The 12,404-nt window shown below is 38.0% G+C and overlaps 2 protein-coding genes across 3 annotated transcripts in view; one reads left to right on the top strand and one right to left on the bottom strand.

The window, feature by feature from the left end:
• The window catches only part of LOC117996471 (23 kDa integral membrane protein-like), a 191,256-nt gene that overhangs the window by 147,673 nt on the left and 31,179 nt on the right, over positions 1 to 12,404 (bottom strand). Inside the window, exon 5 of one of the 2 annotated variants that reach the window (XR_011238541.1) lies at positions 12,004 to 12,342. Coding sequence is in view for 1 of the 2 variants with exons in the window: in XM_034984529.2 (XP_034840420.1) it covers positions 12,268 to 12,342 (75 nt within the window). In the remaining variant the exon portion in view is untranslated. Of the gene's footprint in view, positions 1 to 9,028; positions 12,343 to 12,404 lie in introns of those variants that run through there. The other variant, XM_034984529.2, reaches the window with a different exon arrangement.
• On the top strand, positions 857 to 9,052 carry LOC117996470 (23 kDa integral membrane protein-like). Its single transcript, XM_034984527.2, has 6 exons — positions 857 to 917; positions 2,242 to 2,381; positions 3,451 to 3,639; positions 5,037 to 5,213; positions 6,370 to 6,609; positions 7,464 to 9,052. Exons 2-6 carry the CDS (start codon positions 2,319 to 2,321, stop codon positions 7,557 to 7,559), a joined length of 765 nt encoding a protein of 254 aa, XP_034840418.1. The 5' UTR covers positions 857 to 917; positions 2,242 to 2,318; the 3' UTR covers positions 7,560 to 9,052.

Raw genomic sequence — 12,404 nt, 5'->3', positions numbered from 1 at the left:
AGATGATTGCGGTAGGTCTGCTTGCATTTTTTAAACACTTTTAAAACCGCTGTTTGACAAAACAGAAATTCCAGGTCAGAAGCTTTCAACAAAATAATTATCAGGCTTAAAAAGTTAAAATACGAAACACACGGCCGAAAGTGATGAACATCGGGTTTTAGAATGACATTTCATTTTTGTAAAGCGCTGTCTCTTTCCCTCATACTCATTTGACGCTTTGTCGGTTTCAACGACCGAGACAGTGCTCTACAATTAATTTGCTGTCTCCTTCTAAAGATCGTTCATCACCTTTGGCCGCGTACATAATTACGTAGGTACGTACGTTTTATAGATGTTCCAAAACAATGGTAAGATCAGTCTTACCATTGTTTTGCTAAAGAAATTTATTTGCCGATTCAAAAGAGTTTGATGATGATATTGGAAGGAACAAATAAATGACAGTCTTTAAAAAGTTAAATCCACTGTGTCAAAGTCTCGGAATAAACCTACCTACACAAAGTGGATTTTGATAAATGCTTGCAAGCATTATAAGTTATTTTTCGAGTAATTTATATTTTCAACAGGAAGCAAAAATTACCCATGACTAAACGACTAAACCCCGTGATTTAAAAGTTACACAAAAACAATAAAGCACGCTCAGCATAATATCACTACATCGGCCAGTTTTGATCATAGGGTGAATGCAATGATCGATACCACATCACCTTCAGCACTGATCTCTCCAGCGATCACCGTGGTAAGAATTTAAAGCTAAACAAAAACAATAAAACACGCTCCGCTTATCACTCCATCGCGGTCAGTAAATGACCACCGGGTGAATGCAATGATCGATACCAACACCACCTCATTCTGTGTCCCCACGTCACCGCCAGCGGACATCTCTCTACGACCATCGTGGCTTCACAGCTTATACTAGCGTGAGTGGTACCTACTACTAATAACTTTTTTTAAACTACTAGTTAGACCTTGACAGCAATTTACATGGTGGTAGTGGCGATGCAATTAGAAGCAGACTGGGAGGGGTATGCTCGTTTATTTAAACCCCTTTTTTGCTTGTCGGCACATTTTTCCGGAAAGTTGGTAACTAGCCACAACCAAGATCTGCTTTGTTTTTTTATTCCGATACAAGTTAGCCCTTGACTGCAATCTTACCTGGTGGTAAATGATGATGCAGTCTAAGATGGAAGCGGGCTAACCTGGAAGGAGTATGGCAGTTTTTATTAAACCCATACACCTTTGGTTTCTACACGGCATCGTACCGGAACGCTAAATCGCTTGGCGGAACAGCTTTGCCGGTAGGGTGGTAACTAGCAACGGCCGAAGCCTCCCACCACACCAGACCAGAAATTTAGAAATTATAAAATTCCAAACCATTGCCGGGAATCGAACCCACTAATACGGGACCTCCCACTAATAAGACCACAGCGCTTACCACTGCGCCAAGGAGGAGTTTTTGCCTGGGAGTTCCTGAATTCGAATTGGCTGATCACAGTGCTCACCACTGCCCCAGAAAGGTCGTCATCCTAATAGGGATAAGAAACACCTACTAAAGTTTTTCATCGAATTTGCCCACCTAGTTTCGAATATGAGATGGGTATCTATCAGAGGTTTCCACTGGATAAAGCTCTGTCTCTTGGTGTGTCAGATATTGTTATTATACTCCAAGCCGCAAAAGTTCTAAACTGAAGCTATATACCCAACCTTCTCTTGCATCGCACCTAACAAGCGCCTGCCAAAGAATCGCCCATGAAGAGTTTTTTTTAAAATGAAATTATGTATTACAACAATTAAATTTAAAGTTAGCCTTATGTAATTACAATACAAATCATGTCCGCGTGAAATGTGCAAAGAATGTGTGCTGCATTTCCGCGCTGGACAGCCAGGCTGATCCGTTGCGCAAAAAATTAGCCAACCCTTCTGTCACCAGATGAGGCTATTAAGTAAGTATAGCTGTTCCTTGATGGATTAAAACTAGTCTAGCGAATCCAATGAATCCTGGCATAGCTATCAATTTAATTTTTCCATATTAGAATATAATTATTTTTAGGGGTTTTTACAGGTTCTTTTGCGCAAAGGGTCTGCCTGGAAATCCCGCCCGGATAAACAGCCAGTATCTTTTGGCACCATCCCACGCCGGCATGATTTGTATAGTAGTTAGCTAAGGCTACAGTAGTTAGCTCAAGCGTAACATTTCCAATAAAATTAAAAAAGACATTTTTACAGTTTAAATCTAAATTTCAGCCAATACCGAGAGATTCAAGAGTATCATTCAAGTGGAAGATAATCACGTCAAAGTTCGGAAATAGGTGTGCAGTATCATGAAGCCTAGAAGCATTCGTTGTATGAAGTTCTTTCTGGCTCTGTTCAACATAGCTTTCATTGTGAGTTTATCGAGCGACCATTTTAAATTTTAATGGTCCGTAATCACGAGCTTTGTGTTTTAATTTGCACATTTTTTTAATTAAACAGCTTACGGCTTTTAACCGGTCTATTGTTCCACGTGTTTTGGTACCTTTTAGTACGCGACAGGTCAAGATGCCAGTCGGGGTGGGGACGCCCCGCACACCCGCATAGCCTTCGCGCTAACCCGGTGCGGGATAGCGCGGGTAACGTGCGGGTGTGCAAACAAACATTGAAGAAATTAGTAAACAGTTTATAGAAATAGTAGAAAAAATTGAAAAAACAAGATGGCGGCCGAGATATTCTCAAAATTTCCTCCTGTAAAATTTTGTATGATTTTTTTTTCAATAATGGTTTCATACAGAAGACAAAAATTCATTCTGAGAAAAACATGGAGAGAGCTGATGATTGAGGGTTTCGGAGACGGGTGAAGAGCTATCTTAAGGTATTGAAGATAGGTGGGAGGTGCTCGAGCAAATGTCATTCGAAACCTCATCCAATTGGCAAAAATTAAAAAAAAATTCAAAAAGGCGAAAAAAAGATTGCCGCTATACAAATTTAATAAAAGATGGAAGAGTGGTTTCTTGGCAAAAGATGATCAGGATTCGAAGGTTTACTCGATGAGTAGAACAAAAAATCAAAATGGCGGAATTTATTTTTCCACAGAAAATGTACGGCGAAATATTAGCATAGCAGAGAGCTGGGAAAAAATTCAAAATCTCGAGAGCTGCTTTAGCAGCTCGAGCACCGAGCAAAATACTAGTTTCCTCTATATACATAAAAGAATACGGTGACTGACTGATCTGCCAACGCACAGCTCAAACTACTGGACGGATCGGGCTGAAATTGGCATTCAAATAAGTAGCTATTATGACGTAGGCATCCGCTAAGAAAGGGTTTTTCACAATTCAACTCCTAAAGGGGTAAAATAGGGCATAGGGGTTTGAAATTTGGGTAATCCACGTGGACAAAGTCGCGGGAATAAGCTAGTTTTACATAAATGTGGAAAGCCTTTGATAGGTCTTTAAAAGGTTGATTCTTCTCATACAGTTGTTTGGCCTAGTCCTCATGGCGATCTGCGTGATCGACATGCGCGATCGCAAGTCCAGGCCTGAACAGCATTCAGCTCTGTCCCGAGCGGTGCTGTCCTTCCTCATTACCCTGGCTCTTGGCTTGGTCTTGACAGCTGTGCTGGGTTGCATTGGCGCTTTGAGAGAGAACGTGAAGATTCTGTATGTGGTAAGTAAAACAGCAATCAGACTCTTGATAATGACAGCTAGTGTGACGATCACGACTTGATCACAAACTGAAACTAGAAACTAGGAACGAGAAACGAGAAGCGAGATGCAAGAAGCGAGAAGCTAGAAGTAAAGACATTTTTTTCAATCCCGGGATCCCGTGATCCCGGTATTGAAAAAAAAATTCGGTATTAATACCGGTATTGAGAAAATCTGGTATTCGAAAGCCTACAGCTTAAGGTGAAATACGCCTGGTTAGAAAATGCCTATTTAAGTGCTCTTATTTTACCAGGCTATATTAACGGTATCGATCGGAATAAGAATCGTAGGGAAAACGAACGCCGGAAAGGACAATCTGTAGTAGGCCGTATTAGAAATGAGGAAGGATTTGACGTCTTATGATACAGTTACAGTGATTACAGTTAGACGATGGAGAGAGCTGTGCTTGGAGTTTCTCTACGTGATCAAATCAGAAATGAGGAGATCCGTAGGAGAACTAGAGTAACCCGACATAGCTCAACGGGTTGCGAAGCTGAAGTGGCAATGGGCAGGGCACATAGTTCGTAAAACCGATAGACGTTGGGGTCTCAAGGTGCTGGAATGGCGACCTCGCACCGGAAGACGCAGCGTTGGCAGACCCCCACTAGGTGGACGGACGACATCAGACGAGTTGCAGGGAGCCGCTGGATTCAGGCGGCGCAAGACGGTGGTGTGTGGAAGTCCCAACAAGAGACCTATGTCCAGCTGTGGACGTCTATCGCTTGATGATGATGATGATACAGTTACTTATTTAAATAGCTCCTTGTCGTCAATTCTCCTCGTCTAATGTTTTAAAGAGTAGGTACCTATCTGGCAACCAAGGTTGTGAAAGATTTGTTTTCACTGTACTCTTTAAAAGGAACAAAAATTGCGCATCAAGCAACTTTCAAATAGAAGCAAACGCTTTCAGTCAGTCAGTAAGAACAAGGAATTTCGTAGTAGGTACAGCGAGTTTTATGTTATGGTGGTCTATAATATCAAAAGGCCTAACCGATATTTTTGAACAAAGCGAACTCCATGTGGCATGAAAATCAATATTAACGAATGTCAATTGCTTATAAAATATGCAAGACATTGTGGCCCTTGTCGATAGATCTGGTGCTATTAATTTGTTCCACTTTACAGTCAAAGTCAAAGTCATTTACCGAAGTGGTAAATTTTACTAAAGTACGTACTCTTTTTGATTGACATGATGGTGATGATTAAATTATGTATGAAATGGCAATCGGGGAGGAAACGCCCGCACACCCGTAAAGCCCCCCGCCTCACACCCCGATTGCCATCTCAACCTGTCACGGACTATAAAGTCCAACTTGCATTTGGCCGGTTTTTAATTGATTTTTTTGAACTTTCTTTCAGCATGCCTGTTTCCTGATATTCCTGGTATCCATAGAAGTAGTGGTGGGAGTTGGGGGGGCGGTGCTCAGCGCCTGGGTCGGCGGTTCTAGTGAGCTGAGAGTGGAGTTCTACAGGAACTCCACGGTTGACGATGAGGGGCCGAACCACACTGTGTACTGGGATGATTTGCAATCTGAGGTAAGGAAGCAAATACCTACTTTATTTCCTGGAATAAAAACCTACTAAGCGGACTAACTTCACCTGATGACAGACGGGCTGGTTCTATTTTGTGCAAAGGATCAGCCGGGAATGCAGTCTGTAGTCTTGGCACCAACCTATGCAGGCATAATTTTTTTTATACTGTGTACAATTTTCGTGATTACATACACCTATACACCTTACATAGTAACTCAGTACTGTTTTTATAGAAATAGAAACTCCAATGGATGCCAAGAATGGCATCACCCTACCAATAGGAGATGATTCTTTCTTGATTTCTCTGGACTTTTATAATCTAAATTTATAAAGGGAAAACCTGACTGACTGATCTATAAACGCACAGCTCAAACTAATGGACGGATCGAGCTGAAAGATAGCTATTATGACGTAGGTCGTAGACATCCACTAATAAAGGACTTTTGAAAATAGGGCAATGAAAGTGTAGTCCACGCGAAAAAAGTAGCGGGCATAAGCGATTATAATATAATAACCATACAGTAGGTACATCTTCTTATAATATAAAAATGAATCACTAAATGTGTTGCTGATCGCAAATCTCGAGAACAGCTGAACCGATTTCGCTAATTCTTTTTTATAATATTCCTTGAAGTATGAGGATGGTTCTTACGGAGAGAAAAATTTAAAAAATTTGAATCGACTATTAGACTCAGCGGGCGATGGAGAGAGTTATGCTTGGAGTTTCTCTACGTGATCAAAATAGAAATGAGGAAATCCGTAGGAGAACTAGAGTAACCGACATAGCTCAACGGGTTGCGAAGCTGAAGTGGCAATGGGCAGGGCACAACCGATAGACGTTGGGGTCCCAAGGTGCTGGAATGGCGACCTGGCACCGAAAGACATAGCGTTGAAAGACCCCCCACTAGGTGGACGGACGACATCAGACGAGTCACAGGGAGCCGCTGGATCCAGGCGGCACAAGACCGTGGTGTGTGGAAGTCCCTACAAGAGACCAGCAGTGGACGTCTATTGGTTGATGATGATGATGATGATGATGTTAGGCGGAACGAAGTTTGCCAGGGCAGCTAGTACATAATAATAATTTTATTTCTGCTTTTTAAAATAATTATACTTACGCCCTTTCAACCTGTAACTTCTTAGGCATACCTTTTCACAGAACCAATGCTGTGGCGTTGACGGTCCTCAAGACTACGCCATCCTGCAGCGCGAGATCCCCGCATCATGCTGCGCACGCGCACACCCGCTGCGCGAGGGAGATGCGCGACGCCACTTCCACTCCACTTGTCTTAACAACAAGTCCTACTACATGCGGGGCTGTGAAGATATACTGAGGCAAAAGAAAGCACTCAAGGGGAAAATTTTCATATCGACTGGCGTGCTTTTTACTTTGCTTGAGGTTTGTGTCACACCATTGTCTTAGTGCCTTGTTTTAGGGTTAACGTACCTTAAAATTAAAAAGGAACTCTTCAATCACTTTGCTGTCTGTCTGTCTGTCGTGTCTGTCAAGAAAACCTATAGGGTACTTCCCTTGACTTAGATCTTGAAGTTTGGCAGGTAGGTAGGTAGATCTTAAAGTAAGAAAACCCGAAAACCATGAATTTGTGGTTACACCACAAAAAAATATGTGTTCACGTAAAAATAATTCACTAAATCAAATTAGATGGCGCAGTCTATCGGTAACTTGCAGTTTTCTACTTAAAAATGGTATGGTATGGTATGGTAAATAACCCTTCGTATGCGCATCGTACTTGAACTTGACCGGTTTTATTTTGGCCATCATCAAGGATCATGAGATCCCGGGTGCGAGAATCGAGACCCTAGGTCGGCCTGTAAATCGCTGTAGCAACCTCGAGTGGGAGTTTAGCGGTGTACGGGAGCGGTGTGCAGGCTCGACCGTACCAAAAGGAGATCTCCCACCGAGCGGTTGGTTTGCTCGGTAGCGCCAGCTGGGCCGACTGTTTTAATATAATTTGAAACTTCTATATATAGTCCAGATTGCAGAAAACTCTGTTAGTGCGAGTACTGTAGGCGGTAAATTTGTTCGGGACTACGTCATGAGTTGTTATCGATTGAATATCGCCATCTAGTTGCAATTGTGGTTGCAACCGCCACACCGGGGTATTACACATACGGAGGTGTTAAATACATACTCTGTGATCATTTCAACTCTCCACCTATTACGGACGGATGGACAGATGGATAGCATAGACTAATGTATCATAAAAACTACATATTGCCGAATGATTACAGATCATCTGCATCATTCTTGCGCTGTGGATGGCAAGAACCGTGAGGAACGAACGCCGAAAGTTGCAACAGAACTTGCAGGCGCACTTCGAAACATAATGTTTTAGAAAATAATAGGATTGTACCTACTAATTGTCACAAATTCAGGGTTATCGATATGTATCTACTTAAGCCCAAGTAGTTCTGAATCCGTTCTGAAATCACTCAAGTAGTTCCGAATCCGTTCGGAAATCACTCAAGTAGTTCCGAATCCGTTCGGAAATCGCCTATGTAAGTAGTTCTGAATCCGTTCGGTGATCAAAAACCGATCCGGGTATTGACCACGAAGTTCGAACGGGTTCGAAACTGATTTAAACGTACTCGTAAGTTCAGCAATTTTCTTTTTACAATTTTTACTTTATAAGTAAAACTCACTAAGTAGGTAAGTATAGCTTCTATTCTGGAATAAATTTAAATAATTAAGTATAACTTTTAATTTTTTTATTGTAAATTATTGATAATTGTTATTTGTACCTATTACCCTTTAGATTGATGTCGGCGAAGTTTATAAATGGTATTTTCAATGTTTAAGTATTCACCTATTGTGTTCATATCACGAGAAAAGTATTCTTAAAAATTGCGAATCTCTACTGTACCTACTCATTAGAATAAGATATTTTTTGTGTATTTAGAACTTACTTGTAGGTACCTAATAAAGTTTTGGTCCTAATTCTTAAGCTACCTAGGATTAGTCAACATTATTAAATAATACTTAAAGTAAAAAATCCTATTCTTATTATCTGAACACAGCTTAAGCACAAAAGTGAATATCGGATGAAAATGAAGCAGAATACCTAATGGACAATTTATTAAGCAATTGTTGCTCGGCAACACGTATGGATAAATCTGGAGTAATAAGTGGAGCAATTATTTCGCATAACATTGCTGAAATTTTCAGGCATTGCTGGGTATTGCAGTAAATTGCTTCATGTGTTCGTGACTGCCTGGCCTTGGTGTAACAACCCTTGTTACGTTTGTTTGGAGTGCGAGACGAATTAAGTTTTTATGGCGATTGAAAAATTGGGCCTTATAACATATATCACTAGTCTCTATCATCACTGTAATTGTTTTTAATATTCTTAAGGGAATTAACAGAATAGGTACTTACCTTTTTAATTATTTTATACTATGATACTAGGTGCCTAGGCAACTTGAAGTAGTAACTGTGATAAAAAGTAGTTGACATAAACATGTGTGTAAAATAAATAATAAGTAATTATTGTTTACTATTTAAATATTCAGTTTTCTTTTATTCTAAGTAGGTAATATTTCGAATAAGTAGACAGTTATTGACGGATCTGGCGCGCTTGAGTGAGACAAAACATACAAAACGTCCATTGGTGCGAGGGAGATAGCGCTCTACAAAAGTTTTATTAAATTCGTCTGTAAGTCCTTTTTGTTATGATATAACATAGCAAAACATAGGTAACTTATATTAGGATTTAGGCTCATTACGCACTGCATCAGTAAAATAAGTCAAAGTTTTGTTTTCAAACACTGACATTTTATTAAAGAAGATACTTATATCAACATTTTTGTATTACACACTAATAAAAATATCTTAAAAACAAAAGGAAGTTTTACTTAAATACGCTAAACCAGATAGGTTAATCCATAGGTACGAGGTAAATAACTTTATACCTATAAAAACATATAAATATCATTTAAGTAATTCTTACATTACATTGCGTGACATTAATTCTTACATTTCATAACAGGCGGTTTAAATTAGGTTATGGTTAGCGTTAAATTTTAACCGTCAATCAAAGCCAAAATGGGTTGTACAAGTCAGGATATTTTGTGAAACCTTGGACCTTACCTTTGACCTTAGTGGAAATACGAATACTAACTTAGGTACCGCACTTTGCTTTTATTGGTGGTCAAGGTTTAACCCTAATTGTAACATCAATTTTAATCGCCTGTTTTGTAACTGGATCGTATGGTAGGAATGGGTAACGATAAATTAATTATTGCTTAAAAACTTATAAAATCACCATCGTCATTACAAAAAGCATTAGGAAAAGATTCTAATAAATGAAAATAAAAAATGAGCACCACGCTCATTTTTAGGGTTCCGTACCTCAAAAGGAAAAACGGAACCCTTATAGGATCACTTTGTTGTCTGTCTGTCTGTCTGTCTGTCTGTCTGTCAAGAAACCGACAGGGTACTTCCCGTTGACCTAGAATCATGAAATTTAGCAGGTAGGTACATCTTATAGCTGACATTTGGGGAAAAATCTGTAAACCGTGAATTTGTGGTAACATCACACAAAAAAAGTTAAATTGTGGTCATGAACTAATAACTAGTATTTTCAATTTTCTTAGTAAGATAACTATATCAAAAGGGGTATCATATGAAAGGTCTTCACCTGTGCATTCTAAAACCGGTTTTTATTTATTTTTATGTATCATAGTTTTTGAATTATCCTGCAAAATGTCGAAAAAATACGACCGTAGTACGGAACCCTCATTGGCTGGTTTTTTATTTTTAGATTCGCACCAGCAATGCGTGAAACTGCAATTGCTAAAATATAATGCTTATGCATTAGGTACTTAAGTACTTACCTAATGATATTTTGATGAGATTTCTTTAAAAAAACGTAACCATCTAGAGTTCTACTCGAAACTATTGTGTCATAAATCGTTTCCAAAATAAATACGAATTTGTTTACCAAGAAATGATGTAGGTACTAATGCTAAGAAATGCTTAAACAATACAAAAATGAAGAAACATATAATACCTACTTTGTATATTAAACTTAAATAATAAACTTGTATATAAAATTTCATACGTAGTTTTGGTTGCTTATTTGACTAGTAAATGCTTAGCACACACACTTATTTTATGTTAACTTAATTCTAACTTAAGATCGTCAGTATAATTAATTTAAAAATGAAAAAGGACCCTGGATGCAATGGCGTGCTGATCATAGAGGCATAGAAGCACTGCTTACCCTAGTTCAAAGTTCCTTTCTTTATAACCTGTCACTAAATATGTATCTACCTAGCTATGCCTACCCTAGCTTCAGCACCTGTACACGCCACTGTCCAGAAGTCCAGAACTAACTAAAGAACAGTCCAGACTAACCATGCGAGTACAGCCGGTATCAGCTAAGACATTTATGATGAATATCAATGGTGTAATTCTATGAAATAAAATTTTATACGAGGAGCGGAAAATTGAATTGAATGTTTTCTGTAATTTTATACAGTTTTCAACGAAATCATGAACATTGGACGCGATTTTAGCACAGTTTCATGCCATTTTGCTTGGAAATTATATTAAGTTTGTATTCAGTAATCAAAATCACCAACTTTTGATGCTTTTGACTTAATTTAAATACTATACTAATTCATTTAAATGAAGTTAGATTTTATTTATTCAACGGACCAAAAACGTCTGGATTTAAAAATAATTATATTGACCTGAAGTGTAGGTAATTACACCGTTTTGATCATCAGCTTAACTTTATTTCATCAATTTTTCCGCTAGAAACTGTATCCTCATCCTTTCCCTTTAGAATTACGTTTTAATTTTAAAATAATATAAATAACTAGAATTTGCAAATACATAATAATAATAATATTATAAATGCTAAAAAATTTAACCTAAAATGTAAACAACTAAATTAGTTTAGCACCCATATCAAATTCAGTGCGACATCCCTTACCTTTAGATAGGGTAAATGTCAAAAATACTTGCAAAAGTTATCAAATGTAATATTTATCTTCAAATAAGTAGGTATATATATCAAAAATGAATTATTTATCTTTTCGACATGGACTTAGAAGTATACAAATGTTTCATAAAGCCCGTATGTGATAATAATTCTGTGATAAACCTATGTATTTACTTTCACACAAAAGTTTTATGAAAAGACGGGTGTATTTACGTACCTATTCGATTTAATTACAATAAATTTTATTAAAATGTCTAAAGAAATAATAATAATTTGTGATTTGGTAGGTAACTACACAATAAATAACTTTACCTACCTGGTATATTTATTTTATCTAAAACAGGTAACAGACACAGCAAAGGTTTACAATAAAGGTACATAATAAACACTAGTTACTCAAAAATCAAGTAGGTACTTACTTAACACAAAAAAACTTGTTAAATCTCTACTGGTCATTTTAAATCCATCTATTTCAAATCTCTACTCAAATCTATTTCAAATCTCTACTCTAAAATAGGCATTTTGGTACAAAGCAGAACCAAAATGCCTATTTTACATTTAAATAAATTATTGCAATATCATAATAAAAACTTATTAAGTTTTAACCACTTAATTTTACCACAACTACAATTTCTATTCTAAAATAAATAATAATAATAACTACAAATCTAGTGATACTAACTATATTTTACGTAGAAGGTAGGTACCGTTCGAATTTACAGTTTTGTGTAAAAATAAATCTCTTAAAACGGTGCTCCTTAATGATAAATTACAGTAGGTACTATCACTTTTATAAGCGCAACCTGACGCCGAACATAATGTACACCAATGAAATACAGACCTTATTGCTTGACGTTAAGATTTTAAACACAAGAACAACAGAGACCTTTGCTATCTCACTCACAATTCGCGCGTACAAAACATGGCGCGTAGGCAACAACCAATAGCAGACGGATGCGTGCTATGATTGGGTGAGATATTTTCGCGCCATTCAAAAAGAAGACTTCTGCGCATGTACATCGGCGTAACTTATAAAAGTGGTAGTATTGTAGCGGTTTTTTATTAACTTTTCATAGCGCGTTTTGAGATTAAGCGGTTTCTCTTCCCTTGTCCTCTGTTTTGATTGTATGGGCCAACCATAGAGCAAGAACGATGCCAGCAACCTGGAAACAATAATTCTTCGTCAATACGTCTATGTGACTACGTCTATGTGTCTAGGTGTATG

The sequence above is a fragment of the Maniola hyperantus genome, chromosome 3 (genome assembly GCF_902806685.2).
Source record: "Maniola hyperantus chromosome 3, iAphHyp1.2, whole genome shotgun sequence".
NCBI lineage: Eukaryota > Metazoa > Arthropoda > Insecta > Lepidoptera > Nymphalidae > Maniola > Maniola hyperantus.
This window is presented reverse-complemented; position numbering and strand designations above follow the sequence as displayed.